At 42.9% G+C, this 21,482-nt stretch overlaps 1 protein-coding gene across 1 annotated transcript in view; it reads right to left on the reverse strand.

Moving 5' to 3' along the window:
* The window catches only part of LOC125894177 (protocadherin Fat 4), a 149,428-nt gene that overhangs the window by 42,457 nt on the left and 85,489 nt on the right, over positions 1–21,482 (reverse strand). Inside the window, exons 4-6 of the mRNA XM_049585417.1 lie at positions 20,445–20,795; positions 16,765–17,687; positions 13,178–13,352 (exon numbers count right to left, since the gene is read on the reverse strand). Of these exons, the coding sequence (XP_049441374.1) occupies positions 13,178–13,352; positions 16,765–17,687; positions 20,445–20,795 (1,449 nt within the window). The remainder of the gene's footprint in view (positions 1–13,177; positions 13,353–16,764; positions 17,688–20,444; positions 20,796–21,482) is intronic.

Below are 21,482 nucleotides of genomic sequence, written 5' to 3' on the forward strand. Positions count from 1 at the left end.
ACGAAGACTTTTTAAGAGTCCTGTTTATAACCTAATATAGGCAATGTTGAAGTTTGAGGTGAAAATGTATTTCCACCTTCACAAATATTTGCAGTGAAGAGAATATTGCTCATAAACAGAACACTGGACTCATCTGTGAGTTAAACATTGGTGTCGAATGCAAAGAAACACAATCCACAAATTGTGGCGCCTAATTTAGGCGGCGTCTCTATACTGTGCCACCACCGGGCTGTTATGTAATCAAACAACATGTGGCTAAGTGGCCGAACAGATGCAGTCAGCAGGATTACTTAATCAACATCATACTTGATTGTCTAATCCGCCTGAGCCTGCGGTGTCACACGTTCAAGTGCGCAACGTGATTGGATTGACGTGAGTCATCATTCAGGAGGTTGTCATGGCAACAGATTAGAGCAGCTCCGGCTCCTCCTCGGCTTATCCTCTTTAATTGAGGAGCGATCCAAGTCAGCAAAGGTGTCCGTATCGCTTTAAGTTAACCGGCGCGGAGCTGCTGCTGCTGCTGCCGGGCAAAGTGTGTTTGACAGTCAGCAACTCGCTAAGACTGTTGTTGATCAAAGATGTTCTGTGCAGGCTGATAAGTGGCTCTGGGAAGCTAAGTGGCTTTGTCTACAAAGGCCATTAGCTCCTACCTAGAGACTGAGTGGATGAGGAAAATATTTGGTTTTGAACATCGAGCCAGCTGCTGTATTTTTACTGAACCTCACACGGCCCTCTGTTGCATTTCAATAGCATTGTTTCCCCACTAAGAGCGGAAGCAGGCCGAGCTACAAGTTTAGCCCAGTGTGTGTGTGTGTGTGTGTGTGTGTGTGTGGAGCACACTGCCCTCCTTCCAGGCGTTTCACTTTTGCATAGGACGTGACGTCACAACCTGTTTACTGCCTCGGGAGAACGAACAACCTCTTCCTCCGCCGACACTTGTGTGACCTTTGACCTGCATTGCTTCTGTCACCATCGGGGACTTCAAGGCACAGGACACCCCGGCTAATCCTTAGTAAGCACGGAGTAAAGACACCCCACCCCCTCCTCTTGTGAAGACCTAAATCACACTCAAATGCTCCCAAAGCCCCCTGACGCTCCTCTGTGTGACCCTGAACCTGTGCTGACCCCGCCGTCGTCCACAGGTTCAAACAGAGCATTTCTTCTTTCTCGCCGTATCCCTCCTCACAGCATCATGCGCCTCTGTGCAGCCTCAGGACGTGCCTTCTCAGCCTCCTGGGGCTCACTGATATCACATAACCCCTGGCAGCTGTTTCCCCCCCAAATCTACCGTCCGATGTGTAAATAGCTCAGATCTATCTTGTTACATCGCGTGGGCTGACAGATTTAGTCGTCAAGGAACTCTATATCTTGGCAGGTATGCAAATGTATGTAAATGGCAGTTGTTTCAAATAGCTACGGCGAGGGTGAGACATTCTTAAGATTCATACGACGGCGGCTGCTAAATAACGGGGTCAACATCGCAGCTGAGTATGCCGTCTGTTTCCGATTCTTAAATTTCAATCCCATACCTGTAACAGTAAGAAAACAAACCCAGAACTCTTTTTATTATGTAGAAAATAACCTCCATCCTTCTTTTCTCCCCCCTTTTTTTTAATTTGAGGGAGTGACTCAACAGGAGAGGAATGCTCTCCAAGAGTGCTGAGAAATGCCAGCATCTCCTCCACACAGTCTTTGCTGGAATCTGGCAAAGCGCAGGGAAGAGTGTCAGGGTCAATGATTGAGACGACTGCAGCTGAGGCGGGTGTCACCTCGTGCGCCGTGGCTCAAGCCGAGGAAGGGGTGGGCAGGGTGAGTGGGGATATGGCGAGAAAATGTGCCTAAATCTGGCAGCGTTCAATTTGGCCCACCGCTATACGACAAATGACATCATTTTGCCATGGAAAGAGAGCTGGTGGAAATTTGCAGAGAGAAGTCAGCTGCCTATACCGATGGCTGCCATGCACTGTGGTTAGAAAAGTATTTTTTCCATTGGCAAATCCCATCCCCAGACCCTCCATTCTTTTTCTTTCTACAGGAGGTTTACAAATTCTACACTTTCTGTGAGACTACATACAAATGGAGCCTGTTTTATTTCTATGTTATACTGTCTGACATTTAAAGGTGCAACACTGAAGTCAAGAGATTCAAATAAAAGTAAATGCTCATCAACAGATACGCATTTAAAGGAGCTGCATGTGACATTCAGAGCATATCTATAATTTAGAGTCTGAGCCGAAATTGTCTGCACACGGCTCTCAACATGGAGGCAGCAGCTAACGGTGCTAACAGCCCGAACAGAGGCTAATCTCCAGTTTTAGCCTCTTTCCATGGGCTCCCAGTATGTGTCAGAGTAGATTTTAAGATTTTACTGATTACTTTTAACGCTCTTCATGGTCCCTCTCTCAGCTATATCTCCGCCCTCTTCGTACCGTACACACCAGGACGTACTTTCAGGTCTTGGGGCAGAGGTCTTTTATCTGTTCCAGAGGCCCTGCTGAAAACTAAAGGGGACAGAGCGTTTGCTGTCAGGGCCTCGAGGCTCTGGAACAGTCTGCCCGATGAAATCAGCTCGGCCAAGTTAGTGATCTCTTTTAAGTTCCTTCTTAAAGCAAACTTTCATCAGAGAGCTTTTCCTGGTTTTAAACTGATTTTTAATTCCTCAGTTTTTCATACCCAAGTGTATTTATCAGTTTTTTTAAAGCTGCTGTTTTCAAATTGTTTTCTGTTTTAATTATTGACACTTTACAAATAAAGAGAGAAAACAGTGCTAACAACAGCAACGGTACTGACAGAGCTAATGGTGTTCAAGTCAAACTTAAGTTGGAGCGTCTTTAGCTTCTGTACTGTGACGTATATCCCTGTGATTCAGAATATCTGATTGGTGTACAGTTACAGGAGGGATTTAAATCAAATCATTTGCATTTGATTGCACCGCTAAAAAGTGGGCAGGCTCATAGTTTAGTGCGATATGGAGCTACAAAAAAATTCTGTTGGCTCCACACACTCTGCATGCAACATTCAGAGCATACGGGTATCTAGGTATCTATAATTCAGTTTCTGAGTTCTCGATTTCAGTGGAATCGAGCCCGTGGTTGCTGTGGCGAGGACCCTGCCTTGGTACAGAGGATGCACATCCTACCTACTGAGCTACTGGGCGCCCCAAAATTGAGCACATTATAATCTGAGGTAAAACATGTCTGAAATAATATTGTATATATTATCAGAGCCATTTGAAACCAATAATCATGTTTTCCAATAACCAAATCTTATTTTAAAATGCTGCTAAAATGTGTGGCACTTTGCACTGTGCATTATGAACATTGCACATCACGCTATGGAACATGACAACTCACTTAATAACAGTGATCAAATAACATTTATCAAAACAATATTCTTTAAGAAAATAAATCTTTAGGAAACATGCCTGAATATTACAACGGCATTTTCACTGGGTGAACAAAATGAGCAGCAATATTCATCCATTAGTTCGTGCACATCTCTAACTGGGACTCACTGTACGCCTGGCCGGACTGGCTACCACAACAAAGACCAGTGAAACTCAGATTACAACACACACAGAGGCAGCGTGACTTCACTCTGCTCAGGATGCCATGACTCCTCTATATCTTTACACAGCAGAAGTTTTTTGCCACTATAATAATGATCTGAATATCGCGCACAGCTTCTTTAATTGAAGAGATCACTGAGTGAGATACAAACACATATCCAGGTCAGTGTTTGTGCCTGTTCGACAGCACAAAGAGAAACTGATGTGTTTGCACTCTTGTTATCGTTTTGCTTCAAGACCTCTAATTTGTAGATAATTTGTTGGCCAAAACAGATAAGGCAATCAAGGCAGTACCTCACCTCGGTGTGAAGTTTGAGCCATGAACATAATCTTATTTCAGGGGTTAATCTTGGGTTGCTTAGGAAAGCAAACCGCCATGACCTGACACTACTCTCCTGGTGATTACAGCCTCACATCATCTGTATTTACCTCACACTGAGCACTTATCAACATCATTGCTCAAAAATCAAGACAAACTGTGCGCTTTTACACGAGTAATTTCGCTGTGGCTAGGAAATTGTTTTGGAAGCGAATGCCACTCATCTCTTACGGTCCAGACGAGTGCGTGTGTGTAAATTTGATCCAAATTCATCTCGGTTATTATTGCACACGAGGAAATGGGGTTTGGATCCAGGGAAGCGTGCTCCCTCAATCAGCTAAGAAAATAGTGGACCTTGTGGTGGCGTGTTTCCATGAGGTGGTTTTGCCCCAGAGAGCAGTGCTGGAGTCACTGAGCTCTGAAGTGGTATGGATACCATAAAGGCTAAGTCCGAGCTAAGTCCTGGTGATAACCCTGTCTCCAAGACTGAGGGGATTCTCCCTGGGAACACATCAGACTGATGGTATTCAGATAACAGTTTTTTATCCTATGAGCAGCCATTACACTATGGGATAAAGGCACTGGCGTCAGTGCACCTCGTTTCACACAAAGCAACTGAATCCGTCGGGGAGCTCAAAGCGCTCGAGCCACATGAGGATTCCTCCCTGCTTTAATTGAATCTTGAAACACCATTACCATTTAATTAAACGCAGCACATTCCCTTCAGATCTGGGAATGACACAGTTGGGGCAGTGACAACCTAAACAGAGCCCTCTGTTTGATATTTCGCAATAATCCCAAATACTTTAAAGTGCTTGTTAAACTGGCGGTGGGAATGACATTCAGTTCTGTCTGCTAATATTTCATTGCTGAATCTGAGCTCAGATCTAAGCGTTCGTTTCAGTATGGATCACGCTTGGAGAAAATGGGAGAGCCCAGAATAACCCCAAATAACTGGCGTCCAAAATAACAAGCTTTCAGAACCCTAGGACTAAACTAGACCAGCCGACCATCTGTTGCTGCCTCGTCCACCCTAAAGATCCACAGACAGTTTTCTCTGTAAGCCTCTCAACCCAGAAAGTATTGTCTAGCATAAACATATGGCACGGCCTAAGCACCTTATTAGTGTACATTACCACCGGACAAATCACATTAACCTCCAAGAAGGTGCCGTGGCCATACTTTCTGAACCGGAGGGGGTACAAATACATGTGTTAATGACGATTAAGCGATCTGTTTTTTGACCGCTGCAGCTGCTATGAGGGCGCGCACTGCTGTGAGAGCCTCGCAGGGGGTTGATTTGAAGGAAACAGCAGCACCCACCTCCTGGGAAAGGCTGCTCAGTCTAAGCCGCGCTAAGAAGCAGGTTTGAGTGTCTCTGCTGGCAAAAGAGATAATCTCCTCCTTCAATATATGATTGACTGATGTTTTATCGGACAACAGGCAAACAAGGATAAAGCTGGGATGTCCAAACAACCGGATTCATTAAAGTGGGAAGTGCAGGACAGGTTGACTTAGGGAAGACGGATGAATGTGTAAATTTATGAGACAGCCCATCTGTAGCCTGAAGCTTAAGGCTAAACGGTTAATTACGGTTTATGGACTGCGGCTAGATTGTGCTCTTAAGGGACAGCGTAAATAAAACACATCATTACTCAGGGGGGGAGAGAATTGGCCGCCATCAAGGCAAAATTGACATTTTTCTGCCTCTGAGAACCTGTTGCTTTGCAACAAAGCTTCTTTTAATGCGACCCCGTCCAGCACCCATGAATGGCCTCGGCGGAGCTGAGTGCAGGGTGCGAGCTGTCCCAATGCACAGTTTGCCAAACATAACAGAGTAAACAGAGGTTTTCTCACACTTAACAAGCAACAGAGTGAAAGGGATATCTGAGCGGAGCACTCAAAGCTGCTTCCCGCTATAAGGAAGGGGAGAATATTTCTAATAATACAGCGATCTCAGAGGCATTCGTCAAATTAAACCTAAAGTTATACAACTCGCCAGTTATTTATGGAGTGCCGCGTCTGACTGCTTTTGCATAATTTCTTCCCCATATGTTCGGGATAGGGTTTGGCGGTTTGCAGGGCAGGCAAGGAAAGCGTATCGACAGACAAAAAAGTGCTGCTTTTTTCTCATATTTTAGGGCCTGCGGTGAAATTTAATGAAGTGATGTGTCTTTTGTGTTTTTATTACAATGGTGCTTTTATTTGCTGTGTGGCTGAATATTTGGAAATCTCTATTTAGCAGTGCATGTGTGGAACACTCTGTACATGTTCCCCACTTTATGGTGACACAGCAATACAAGCAGATCATAAGCAGTGTGAAAGGTGGAGAACACACACTGGCAGCATAGCTGGCTCATAACACAGCTCTATAATGTTCATACGTTGGCCGTATAAATCTGATATATGACTTGGAGAAGTGCTTCAGAGTGAAACCATGCAAACCTACTCACACACACAGAACACACTGAGAGTCATTTAAGTATAAAAACAAGACATGAACAGCTACAGCTAGTTATGATAAAATTAGCTTGGTGAGAACTTGATGTGCTAACCAGGCTCCTCAGAGGAACACTGCAAATAAACATCATTAAAAAGTGAATCTCGCCAAGCTAATCATCCAGCCCACACCACCTTTTTATAAAACCACCCATTACTTACAAAGCTATTTACACAAACATTCAGATCGAGCCATTGTTAAAGTGTACCAGGGAGTGGAAAAGAGAAAACAGGCGAGGGGAAAAAACTCTGCAAGACCACATTGTTACTGCACAGTTTTTAAGAGCTGATCCAGAACGTTACTGCTCTGTTAAAGTTCATTTGAGGAACCTGATATTTTATTTGGCTGAGTCTTGTGTTGCCACTAAACTGCAGACCGGCTGAAACCTTCAGAAATGGACTCTGTTAAAGATTTATTGTGGCAAGCGTTGGACAGTGATCTAGCAAAGTCTTAATGCTGCGTTATCAGTGTTCGTACAGGACTCTATTTGCTCCAAATTTGCTTAATATGCCAGAGATGAACAGATTAATGCTCAGTGAAATTTTCTTTGTTGTTCTTATTCACATCCTGATGACAGGCTGGTGATTGACAGATCATTATTCAATTAATGAGGTCAGTGGGAAAAAAACTGGAGGCGACAGGAGGGTTTATACACCAGATTCATGGGAGCCTTTTAAGAGAATAAAAGATCCTGCTTTTAAGTAGGGATGGTCATTAAAATTCTTTATCTGCTAAGCGGTCGTTTAGCCCCCGAAAACTTCCCCTCACCCACCAGCCAAAAGGCCATATACAAACAGCGTGGCACTATGGAGCGATGTGCTGGAGGGATGTGAAAGACATGGGATTTCTATGCGACCGTATCCGCCATAATAGGCATGGGCCAAGGGATTTACTGTGCCTTCCCTTTAATAAATGTGACCAAACATGGTGCATGTCAATGCAGCCCGAGGACGCTCTCACCACCACACGCAGACTCACACGAACTCGCAGGCAACACACATAACACACAAAGTCACACAGATGCAAATGTATAAACACACACACACAAAAACAACACATATGACATGCACGTGCATAAATGTTCAGACATCCATATGTGCAGACACAAGCATGTGCACGCATACAACCTCACCGCACATGAGCTGTCACACTAACTTGTTTACCTCCTCAATATCACCCAAATATTCCTTCAGTTCTGCTCAGTTTAGCTAAATTTGTCATTACAGGGCGTCTACTATTGCTTTTTATGACCTTTTTAAATAATTTTCAACCAAATGTAACTCTGATTTTTGGAGTTATACAAGTAAGAAAGTAGGTTTAAAGATTTCTAACACCAGAAGCGTGGACTTTCAGACAGAAGAGTTTGACTCAAATTGAAATTAAAAGACTATCTAATGACTTTAAAGGCCTGATAGTTACAAAAATGTAAGACTTTTTAAGACGTTCAAAGGACCTGCAAACACCCTGTAACATGACTTCTCTCAGTCTTCTCAACCACAGGATGTTGACGTGTGAGCATTTACTTCTAACATGATCTTTGATGTCTAAAAACAAAGAGAAGGACACACCATGAAGTGTGAAATTAAATGATCAAATCCTTAACAGGGACCTGTTTCCCTTTCCTCAGGCATCAGACTGTTTTGAATACTCTCTTTTCAACTGCTCTACTTTGGCTACAAGATGACGTCCGATTATGGCGGATTTCTTTATAAGGTCATCTGCTGCAGGCACGTGTGAGCACTACGTAGCCTACAATGCTACATGTAGCTTCATGCTAACATCAGGGAAACAAGTATTCTGGGTTGCTGATGTTGTTTCTGCCCGATTTCTCCCAAGTTCAGATCATATCCTCCTGAGACCGTGAGGGTTTCCTGCACCTTTTACGTCATTCTGTTTAACTTAGACCTGTTGTCCTCAATCATGGACACTTTTTGTCCCATCTAGTGGTAGTAAGAGCACAATACACTAATCCATATCAAAACAAGATGGCAGCCATCTCCGCCAAGTCAGTCTGCAACTGATCCCAACACAAAAGTGGACAAGGTCCAAAACCTGATCACATTTTATGGTTTGTTACACTCATTCCCCAGCTGCAAGTACATTGCTACATGTAGCTACATGCTAACATCAGGGAAACCTGTGAGCTTGGTCGCCAATGTTGTTAATTTCTCCCTGATTCAGGATCATATTTTTGCTCGAACGCATCCTATTGTGTTTATAAGCTCTAACTGTTGATTTTTCATGGTAGAAAGTGCAGCTAGACTTGTTACAGAGGGTGAATACAGATGTTCCAGCACAGAGAGTACAAGGAAAACAAAGTGCTTTTTGACCATTAAAGCATGTAAACATGTTCTAGTAGAAGCCTTCAATACAAGTATGAACCTGAAAAGGAGCACAACAGGTCTCCTTTAAAACCCAGATAACATCTGTACAAGCTACCCCATAAACAGAACACATGATCATCTATAAACATAAACACAACAATAACAAACATCTAACTGACGACTCTTGATGATAAACTTTCAGAAATAACTTTACACCATATATAAACCCTGACCTGAACCCTGAAAGTCGCTCTTGCTTTCCAAGGCTGTTCCATCGTAACACAACATCAAAAAAGCTTCTGGCAACATTGTTGATTTGTTAAGAAAACAGTTTACACAGAAAAAGGTGAACCCCATTTATGAACACTGAAAAACAGAGAATGGAAATAATGCTATCAAACTTTCTGGTATTTATAAAAGTCTAATCAGCTGCAAAAACACACCTGACCAGATAAATAATTGCCAGATAAATAAATCCATGTTTTCTCCATCCACAGATGTCCACTCACATCTATTCTATACAGACTGAGTGGTAAAAGTTGCGTTACTGTGTGGCTCTGCTGGAAACCTTATTGTTTCACATTCTTCCACAGGGGCATAACTTGTGCGTTACTAAGCAGTGGCTCACAAATCTGATCTGCCTGCAGCTGATCCCAGATGTTGGCCTGGCGTTAGGATCACACCCCGCAGCCCCTCGATGTCTCCCACTATCTGCACAACTTGTTAACTCAGAAATGCTCCAAACAACTTTCCATAAACAAGGAAGAGTGAGGGAGAGAGAAAAACAGAAATATCTCAGGTCTGATCTTCAAGTTTCCTCTCAACAAGACGCCTTGTAAAACACCTCTGAGCAGCTTGTATGGATGCCACATTTCAGGGGGCTGTGCACAGATTTTCAAATAATGGCAGACGTTTGCCAAATTCTGCCGCTCTCCCGAGCCAGAACACATTATGGGAACCAACACCCGGTGAGCACTTTTGTTTCCATCCATTTCATGACAGATTTCAGTCAGCACAGCAGGCGGAGAGGTTCCTGAAGCTCTGCTCAGACTGCGATTAATGAGTTTACCTCCACTGACATGAATGGAAATGTCCCAGGAGGACGAGCCACTGTGGCAGAATACACAGCCTGGCCTGAATACATGGAAATCAGTGATAGTGTTAATACCAAAATTATGACGCCAATAGGATACCTATAAATAAAAATATCTCGACACCAATATTGAAACGATACCACAGCACATACCTAAACAATTCAGGAAATAATGTGACTAAATAAAACCTAGATAAAGTTCTCAGTGAACTGTGAACTTTTGCCAAGAAGTGTTGCCTCTCCTTTAGTGCACCACTGTAATGTGCAGGCTAATAATCCTGGAAGTACCAGACTTACAGGTAAACATACATTTTCTAGTGACAGACATAATTATTGACAAAAATGTACATGCCATGATTACCTTTGCCAGTCATGTGTTGATCTGTATAACTGTGAACACCTGAATTTTAGCAGCTTCTAGGTTACAGTAAAGTTAACGTTACTTATGTGAACGTTGTGTCTGAAGACAGAGGTGTTCGCCACTTTGGTAAGGGACTGTACTTTGTTTATCAGAGGAGGACTACGGTGTGGCTTGGTATTTCTTTTATTTTTATTTTACCGCCCCAAAGCTACAGATATTTTTCATTGAGCCTTCCTGAGTGACTGGGGGATGACCTCCACCACATATAACCCTATATATATATATATATATATATATATATAAATATATATATGTATAAATAATTTTTAATATACTATATGTTCACTACGAATGTAGGTTTTGGAGCCAATAAAACGAGCAAACAGCACACAGGAGTGAGAGTTATCACAAAAACTGCTGATGTCTTGAGCAAATTGCAAATTCTCCCAAAAAATAATGTGTTGTGGGCGCCAATTAGCTCACCTGGTAGAGCAGGTGCCACATGTACAAAGGCTTAGTTCTTGCCGTAGCAGCTGCAGGCTCGATTCCAACCCACAGCTCTTTGCTGCATGTCGCCCTCCTCTCTTTCCCCCTTTCTATGCTAATAACTGTCCTATTGATTAAAGGCAAAAAGCCCTGAAAAATACATTTAAAAAACAAATAAATAAATAAATAACCACAGTGACCAGCATTTCTGTTTTCACATTTTCTGGCTATGATAAATGGTTTGAATTTTTGATTTTTAAAGAAAACATTTCAAACCCACAGGTGGGATTTGGGGTTAAGAGGGTATATTTAAAACAAATACAAAATATAACATTATAAAGTTGTGTGTCCTTCCCCTCTGCCAAAATAAAAAACTCAAGTCCCTCCCCAGTGCTTAAAACAATTATTTGACATGCCTCCCCTGTTTTGGCACCACCCGCCCCCCTCAAAAATAACAAGCACTCCCTAAGTTTGCCAAAAAGATAAAGCCAAATTAGTTAAACCGTTAGCCTGTCATTGCCCTTAATTGCTCTTCAAACTCTGAAGCTGGAAAAGATGTAAATCTGAGGCCATGGGCCATATTTAATTTGTCTATCACAAGCAGGGAGCGGCTGTCGCACATCGACGCAACTCATAGGAAATACAGCTCTTATTAAAATACTGTCATTCTTAAAGTACCTGTACTCATAAAGCAAGGTATTGTACCTTTTCTGAGAGCACTGAATTGTTGGTATCGGTACACTGTGCAACACTAGTCAGTGATTCGTTCAGAGAACAGGTTGAAAAAAAGCTGAGAACATAGAGTAGATTTGTCCGATCATAACTCATGCAGCAGTGGTTTTAAATCATGAAATTATCTCTTCTGCCCATGATAAAGTGTCTGCAGGGCACAGCGGCTGCTGCAGGATTCTATCTTGGCTGTCATACAAATACCAGATATGACAATACAACATATTTTTTTAGACAAACAGATAGCTTAAGTCCTGTCTGACAGAATAATACTTTTACAGACTGAAGTTCAACAGTGATAAATCCTCCTCAGTGTTTTCTTCTCTCTCTCAGCTACACAGCGTCTTGGAGCAGAACTAGTCAAATATGGCAGCGCAGGAAGATAAAGGCAGACGTTAACATGTTAAGATGAATGTCTGCGGTTGAAAATGGGTCATGGTAGACAGCAGAATTGGAGACATGTCTGCACCATCCACCTTCAACGTTTCCTGCCAGATAGCGCCTGGGAGAACCATTTCCCCCCACTGTCTCAGCCGAGGCCTCAAAAATGTGAGAAAATGCTGCTGGGTAATTTGGCCTGTACTATGATTATGGGGTTTTTGATATTTTGATATTCTACCCCAAATCCCTCTTTCTGCCTCTCACCAACATTGTACTGAAACGTCCTGTCAAAATATTTTGGAATTGTTGTCAGGCTTCTAAATATGGACTCCTTGTGAAGCGTACAAAAAGGGATCGAATCCTAATTAGTATGTTCGCTTGTTGGGCAACTTTGTCCATGTGGCACAAACCTCTGAGCAGCGGGAAAATCCTAACAAAGCATGGAGAAAAAAAATACACTTTCTTTTGTGACTTACACTTCTGGAAATGTGCTGTTTTTAATTAATGTGCTCTTGTAAGAAAAATGAACCTAACATGTAACATCATCCCCCACAAACGTGCAAATGATTCACTGACTAAGGTTTGGATACAACACTAGAAAGCGTGTTTATATAGAAGTATCTAACACTTCTCAAAAACAAGACACTCCATGCAGCATTGTCTCAATTCTCACCAAAGCCTGTGCACAGTCAAAAATACACAGCGTTATGAACGGTCACATGGTCAGTCCAGGAATGAAACAGAACCGCCCTCAGACCATGACGGCCGTGCCAGAGCAGCTCGGGGAAACATATACTTAACTGGGATACCATGTGATTTGGCTGCAACGGGGATACGCATGTACTCCTTTAACTGCACATTAACTGGCCTCTATGCAATAACAAGTTAACCTTTTATCTGGCTATAACAAGCTCTACCGCCGTATCTAAATAAACAGAGGATGCTGTTCAATCGAACCCGCTGAAAGGACTTCTGGGGAATAGGTCAAAAAACACCCACTATTTTGCAAGCTAAAAACTCCCGAATGTTTAGGTTATTGTGCCACACAAAAAGAGCACTGAGCACACTGTGAAATCAAAATGCTGTTTGTTGACATTGCATGAAAATATTCCTTTTCAGCTCGGTTTTGATGGCTGATTGCAAAATATGTTTCTAGCTTTGCTAAAATTCAACAATGTCCATGTAAGGAGTTATTACACGGTGCTCACTCCTCACCAGATACACCAGATCATCATGATAAGTCGAACAAGTTGAATGTGGTGCGAGCTCAGACATAAACAACTCATTTTGGAACGCTATAAACTGAAACATAACACCGCAAGGCCAGCATAGAATCATCTTTTACTTAAAACCGTCAAACATTTCAAGATGGCTATCAGCCGCCCTCGCTGCTCCAAACTTCCACTGCGGTCTCACCTGAGTCGGTGGCTGTGATCAGCAGGATGTATTTCCCCTGAGCCTCACGGTCCAGAGTCTGGGTCAGGCTCAGCTGACCGCTGGACGACAAGCTGAACGCGCCCTCGTCGTTCCCGCCGCTGAGCATGTAGCTGAGCTGGCCGTTGGCACCTTGGTCGTCATCTCTGGCGACAACCTGGAAAACACAGAAACAAGATTCTTAGAGATTCTGAGGATCAAACTTCTTCCTGTTGTAAAAGAAATGTGTTTTTCATTTCCAGCAGCAGAACGACAGTTTGTCTGCAGCAAACAGGAGAAGTGGGGAGCTGTAATAGCATGGCAGCAGTGGTGGAAAGTAACATGTACTATACTTAGGAACAATTTTGAGGTACTTTACTGTGTTTCATGTACAAAATAGCATGAAATGATAACACTCAGACGAAAACCATGTAACCTTTGAGAGAAGACACAACACAGTCTTCTTCTTACATATGAGAGGTTGAATCTACGAGCAGTAAAACACAGTGTTGCTCAGTTCAACACACGCTGGTGTCAGTACAGCCTCACATGGTCTGGTATGATCTGTAGTTTCCTCTATGTTGGTTAACTTTGGATAATACTGGCAAACTACATACTGCTGTGCAACTGACATTTATAGGATAGTGGTTAATGTGACCGCCATTCAGCAAAGGCGCCATAGCCTCGCATTAAAGGGACAGTTCACCCCAAAATGTACCTGTAGTGCTATTAATCCATCTCGATTGTTTTGGTCTGACTTGCCGAGTGTTGGAGATATTGGCCGTAGATATGTCTGGCTTCTCTCCAGTACAATTGAACTAGACGGCACTCAGCTTGTGATGCTCAAAGTGCCAAAAAATACGTTGTAAGAAGCCAACAGCAATGTCTCTTTCCAGAAATAATGACACTGGGTTTCATTTTGCGTAGGAGCCATACTACAAATATACATACGGACAAAAGCTGGAAATGGTGTGCGCCAAAAAATATTCGACAATTTCTACAATCAGGCTTCCACCTCACCATCTGCAAATTTTTGGTCTCCAAACTGTTCGTCTGGTTTCTCAAGATAATCCACATACCTTGTTGTGAGCAGTTTCATGTAGGAACTATATTCTCTCTACTGAACTACACCCTCCATCTGTATCACTGCACAGAAGGAAGTGTGCATCTACTGCTAGCTCACCTAGCACCACTGAGCTATCTAATGTTACAGCTCAGCCCAGGAGTTTGCCATTGTTTCCATGTCGCACTGTTACAAGTCCTTAACTAGATGCATGTGGGTAGGTGTAATAGTAATCAATCATATTTACATGCTAATCAAGCCAAGCTAAATATAGCAGGACATAGCGCTGCTGCGTGTGTGTGAGAGAGAGTGGTATAGAGAGGAAAGAGAAGGTGGAAGGTGGACTGTTGCACGCAATGTTTCTGTACGTTATGTAAGGGATATTTTCCCAGTATTCACCGGCTCATTATACATTATCCCGCTTATTACACGGCTAATTATCAGTTAAATAAATAATGTTGTCTGCCTCTGCGAAGTGCATTAAAACCGACCGGATTCGACAACTTTTGGTGAAAGTTTTGTACTCACCCAGGCTTAGTGGACTGAACCGAGGCATAAAACTTGCGTAAAATGTCATTAAGCATGACTGCTGAGTGTGTATTCAAATCCGTCTTCTTTTGTTTTTGGCAGAGAAAGTCCGTAGGTATTCTTTTTCTTCAGCGGCATCCGTTAAAATCAGCCACTTCTGTTTGTTTTTTCCCTCGGAAGTTGTTTGACAGCTGCAGTGTTGCAGGGCAGCATCCCTAGCAACGCTGGGCTACATAGCAACTGTGTGTAATGACCGTTGCTACTAGCAGCGGCCATTACACAGTAATATCAGACCGCAGATTGCCGCTACTGACCAATCAGAATACAGCATTTAATAGAGCCGTGTAATAATAATAATTAAAAATGCCACATCACTAGATGGAAAGCAAGTGCGTCACCACAGTTGTCAGCCGCAGATAACCGCTCGCAATTCATCTTGCTTTTCGTCATCGGACAGCCAATGTAATCTAGTGTCAATAACAGCGCTGAGAACACTGCTCTCATTTGTGTCTGACACCTCCCACCTCCTTTGAGTTTCCTCCACCATTTTACTGGAGACAAAGACAAACACGAAACATTTGAATTCTGATTTGGATGATGATTACCGTAGCAAAGATAAGGCTTCGATGCATTTGACTCAGCTGTGGTACAAAGAAAATAGTTCCTACATGAAGCTGCTCACAATAAAGTCTGTGGATTATTTTAAGTAGCCTGGTCATGATTTTGGAAAGAGACATTGCTGCTGAGCTTTCAAATGTATTTGTTGGCGCTCTGAGCACCACAAGATGAGTGCCATCTAGTTCCATTATACTGGAGAGAAGACAGACATCTCTACGGCCGATATCGCCAACACTCAGCAACGCAAACCAAAACAATCTATAGTGATAAAGAGCACGACAGAACTCTGCAAATTTCTGCTTTTGGACTATACAAATAAACTGAACTTGACATTTCAGTGGATTAGTTGACAAGTGATCCTTGGAAGGAGAAACGCAGAAACACCAGAGTAATGGCCGAAGCACCATGTTCCCCAAATCGGAAAACCATTCTCCAACATTAGTCGTTTTACTGTTGTTTTTCTCCCTGGACGTCTTTAAGAGGAGCATTCTTGCAAGAAACATGTTGCTCAATCCATACAGCCAAATATAGCTGCAAATAACCCAGTGCAGCCACCATCCTGAGTCTTTCCACTGAAGCAGCAGAGGGTTAATTACCATCACGGTGCTGGGCGGCACCATGAAGGTAATTGTTGAGGGAAGGGAGATCATTACTTATTCACTTTGTCTAATCAGACTTTCCCAGGGAATCCACAAAAACAGAGAGTACAAACTATTAGCCTGTCTGAGTTTTCCCCCTCGTGCTGCGGCCTTTAACTACCACTTTTCACTGGTGTGTCCAAATGCATTGTGGGCTGCTCAGCCCTCCCTGTCGTGCATGCCGCAGACAGGCATGGCCAGGTTAGCAACGCACAGATGTGTGGGCAAAAACCCACCACGTCTGGACCCCTTCCCACCACATAACTGTACCCTCATTTCCTCCAAAGGTACACAGGCGAAAGAGAATGGAATCAGGCCTTCCTCTCCATTTTTTATAAATGGCTCATTTAGTCATCAGGGAGGTTTGGGATGTTAATTGCCCTGTCATGCAATTTAGCCCAGTTTCATATTTCGGCGAAATCCTGTAACAGCTCTAATTGTGCAGAGCAGATTGCAATTATATTCCATTTCTGTATCATTTTAGTCACGTATTTGTCATGGTGCTGAGCAGAATAAGACCACCATGCTCAGTGGTTCAGTGCACGGATACCTCTCACATACCTGCACTTATTAAGTTAGTAGCCTATTACTACAAATTTGGTTAAGGCATTAGCTTATTTAAAGTCTTAGAGCTGTCATTCAAAACATGGCCTTCTCTTCACTCTGAAAGTCGTGTCTGTGAATGGTAATGTCATCCAACTGCTTAAATGTCAGTGACAAAAAGAAAAAACAAACATACTGACCTGCAGAATGTTTTTCGGTAGGTTCTCCAAGTTCTCCTGGACGTTGACGGTGTAGGGAGAGAGCTCAAAAACAGGTGGGCAGTCATTGACGTCCAGTAGAACTATGTTGACTGTTGCACGGTCCACCCTGGGGCTGCTGCCTCGGTCGGCGGCTTGGACCTGCAGTGAATAGGATGACCGCGCCTCACGGTCCAGCTGCTTGGCCACCGAAATCACCCCCGTCACTGAATCAATCCTGAAATCAGAGTTGGTGTTGCCTCCTGAGATAGAAAATCTGATCTGTCCGTTGGTGCCCTCGTCCGCATCGCTGGCGAACACCTGGATGACGTCAGTCCCAGTCAAGGTGTTCTCCTCGATCTCGATGTCGTAGATATTCTGCGAGAAGCTCGGCGTGTTGTCGTTGACGTCCAGAATCATCATGGACACATCCATTGTTGAAGACAGAGGCGGCTCGCCTTTATCCGTAGCTACGACTGTGAGGGTGTAGTTTGAAAGCTCCTCGCGGTCAAGTTCCCCAACCAACCTGACGTCTCCATCGATTGTACCGATGCTGAACTTGTTACCAAAAGGTCCTTTGAGGGAGTACTGGATGTAGCTGTTGGGTCCGCTGTCAGCATCTGTGGCCTTGGCAGTGAACACGACCGTGTCAACCGGCGTGTTCTCCTGGATGTAGGTCATCCTTTGAGAGGTGAAGACCGGCGGGCAGTCGTTGACGTCCAGGAGAATGATGGACACCTGGGCAGTGCTGGTGAAGCGGATCATGGGAGGAGGAGCCAGGTCGTTGACTGTGGTCACCAGGTTGTAGAAGGATTGGCTCTCTCTGTCCAAGGCCTTCTTGGTTTGGAGGACTCCTTCCTTGCTGATTACAAAGTGGCCCTGGGGATCACCAGACGCGATCTTGTAGAGGAGCTGAGCATTTGGGCCTGGAAGACACACCAAGAAAGAAATGAGAAGACAATAATTACAATAACTGGAATATTTTAAAGTTAGATTTCTTTTACCGTGACACTACACGTTGTTAGTGTCGTGTGCCAATGAGACGTAACAAATTGAATTTTTGATCTTCAGCACCCACAAATTCTGTTTAGCAAACTGCAGGGCTGCAACTAATAATTATTTTCACACTCTGTCCATCATTTTCTCGAATATATAGTCCACAACCCAAGAAGACATCGTCAAAACTAAGAAATGTTAATTTTTCTATCAGTTGGCCGAATTTGAGCTGCTGCAGTCACAGACTAACGATCTATCTCCCAAATTTCTGCACGCTCTCCTCCCACGGAAGCAGAGGGACTGTGGGGTGGCTAACAGCTAATTCTTGTGTCATTTTTAGGTCTGATATAAACTGCGAGAAAGAACATGGGGCAAAGAGGGTCTGAGCAAATGAGCTGCAAATAACTGTGCAGTTAAATAAGATGAAATAAATCAATGTATGGGAAACACTGGGTGACTGTATGCAGAGTGCACATATGCCTGTGGTCCTCTGGTGGGAGGGGCTTAGGACAGAGCGGGGAGAGCTGCAGGAGGAGGGTGTACTTTCAAATTCTGCCATGTTTTTTTCTTTGCCTTTTCTGTATTTCTGCCGACTCAAGCTTGAAGTGTGTCGAGAGCTCAGTTGTATTTTTAACAACAGACCTTGTCTAATGACGCTCACAGGGCCAAAAATAAATTAATCTACAAGGAACTATTTAGTATGACCTTGAATTAAAAAAGCAGCCGGATAACAAAAAGAGAGAACAGCACGATTAGAGGTCGAATGTTGGTATTTTTGACTAGCATCCATTGTTCCAGATGTGATTGTTAAATATTCTGTATGTGTCTGCATCGGGCACTTAAATGGGTTATCTGCATCCATTTCCACAAATTGTGCATGAGCAGCAGCTGGAGCTCTGGCTGCCACTCTTGTCCTCTGAGTAGACGATCCATTCAAGCAGCATGACAGATCACTATCAAAAGAGAAACACCACTGCAAACCACTTCCTAAACTGATAGTGCGCCTGTGCCGTTTTGGAAAATCCCTCACGACTGAGACATTTATTTAAATGAGATACAACCACAGTGTGACTGAGTGGATGGGTGCAGTAAACTATCTCTCCTTGAAATCTGGCCTAATCCGCAGCACTCCCCTGGAACTGGGGGTTAAAATGAACTTAAATTGAGCGTCTGTAATTCAACTCAACGGGGTATTCATGTGGAAAGCGCCGGCACCTTCCCACACTCCAGCGTGTATTTACAGTACACAAGTAATCCCTTATCAAAAGCCTGAGTGCTACTTCCATCCGAGTTTAGGCTACGGCTTCTGGAGACAAAGTCTGGGGGTCGGAGGTCAGGGCTTAGGAAGTGCTAACAATGGCAGCGTTTTATTTTGACAGTGCAAAGCAGCAAGTATATATCTGCAGAGGACGACGCGGTCAGATTGTGTGGACAGTGGAGAGAGAAGCCAGACTCTGGTTGAGAACCAGGCAGCGTAGTTCCCAGGAATGTAGGTCACAATAACCACATTAGGTCTGGGTGAAGCGGTAATTACAGCGGAGAGTAGCGGTGACTGTTCAAATACCGCACGGCACTTCACAAACACGAAACCCACCACCTGAAACGCAGAAATAACTCAGGCCACTTAATCATACGGTGAAGACGTATTTCATCAAGTCATTCATGCGCGACGCAAAATAAAAATGAAAAATAAAATGTAGGTTTGAGAGCTTCTGTGGAACCAACTGTCATAACAAAGTGACAGGCTTACATTAAATTAATCTGCTATGGCTGATTTACACAGTATAAGAGTACATCACTGCTTAAGGCATTCCCACTGAACTGTTTGCTTTAAATACACTGACACTTGACCAGAATTTAAAGGGACAGTTCAGCCCAAAATCAAAAACACATATTTTACCTCTCACCTGTAGTGCCACTTACCAGTGTAGATTATTTTGGTGTGAGTTGCAGAGTGTTGGAGATATCAGCTGTAGACATGTCTACCTTCTCACCAATATAATGGAACTAAATGGCACTTGGCTTGTGGCTCTCAAAGTACCAAAAAAATACATTATGTACAATCTACAACAATATGTATTTGTGATTTTGGGGTGAACTGTCCCTTTAACTTTATCTACCTTGATTTAACTACAATTTGAAATGCATGTCTCCAAAAATATGTAATCTTGAAATCAAGTCTCCTGTCTCCTGTTTTTTTCTCAAAAAAAAAATAAAATATGGATGGATGGAAAATAAAATAAAATAAATTAAAATAAGATATAGATGGATAGATGGAAAATAAAATAAAATAAAATACGGATAGATAGATGAAAAGTAAAATGAAATAAAATAATATAAAATAAAAAAATGGATGGAAAGATGGAAATTAAAATAAAATAAAAACAATTCAAGTAAAATAAAATAAAATAAAATATGGATGGAGAGATGGAAATTTAAAATAAAATAAAATATGGATGATGGATGGAAAATAAAATAAAATGAAATAAAATATGGATGGAAAATAAAATAAAAGAAAAAAATATTCAAATATAGAGCTTAAATATATTATTAATTTGGGTAATATCAATGTGGTCCATTTCATTCATTAACCCTCAGATATTTACAGCACTGTAAGTAATTTTTCAGCTATAGTATTTATCTTCTATTTAATTTCATCCCCCGTGTTAATTCCCACATGTACATACCATCATCAGCATCACTGGCCCCAACGGTGACAATACTGGACCCAGGCGGCAGACTCTCAGAGACAGACGTGCTGTACACGCTGGTGTTAAAGACGGGCGGGTTGTCATTCACATCCAGGACGTTGAAATACACTCTGACCGTGCTGGCCTGCCCGCCGCCGTCCTGGGCCTTCGCTGTCAGAATGTAGTACTGCTGGGTCTCGTAGTCCAGCGGACGCGTCACGTTGAAGACTCCCGTCACCGGGTTCAGGAGGAACGTCTCATCTTCATCGTCGTCCTCCAGCGAGTAGGTGACCTCTCCATTCAACCCTGAGTCAGAGTCGCTGGCTAGGATCGCCGCCACGATGGAGCCTGAGAGAGTGAGACAGACGGTAACACAGAGGCGAGAAGTTAGATTTTACTGCCCTATAGAAGAAAATGACTTTAATATATCTGCAGGGGGTTATTAGGACTGTTTATTAATACCAGTGGCTCAGTAAGCACTCGGCCAGGGTTGGCCCGTACTGTGTGGAACCTTCAAATCACTGGTATTAAACTGATGATGTAGACATGGTGATAATGCTAAGAGCTGATGATTAAGTAGTACTTTAGTATCTGTACTTTAACTGTATCGTAATTACAACCTCGCTTGACTTCATCTTTCACCTCCAAACTTGTTTCTCTCCTCCCTGTGATTGAAGTGAAGGGAGGGATGAAGGAACAATGCCAGACAGTTGTCAGTATTATTGTAAATCCTGCTGGTCGCTGATAGATTTCCATATAAATCAAATATCAGTTACTGTCCCTTTGACCTATTAAACTCTTAATTGTCCCCTCAAGGAAGATACGGAGGATTTGGAGGAGCTACAGCAGTCATATAAAAATGTTCTTATAAACTACAGTGTTCTTATAAAATATACTCTTATAAACTCCTGCAAAGAAGCTGCTCCCAATAATTTGAAGCTCTTGATGACCTTAGCAGAGTTGTCTGAGTTTAGTCTGAGGGCTTTAGCAGAGGACATAAATTTGCCTGTCTGAGTCCACAACATCTACATTGTC

Source organism: Epinephelus fuscoguttatus, linkage group LG9 (genome assembly GCF_011397635.1).
Source record: "Epinephelus fuscoguttatus linkage group LG9, E.fuscoguttatus.final_Chr_v1".
NCBI classification, from domain to species: domain Eukaryota; kingdom Metazoa; phylum Chordata; class Actinopteri; order Perciformes; family Serranidae; genus Epinephelus; species Epinephelus fuscoguttatus.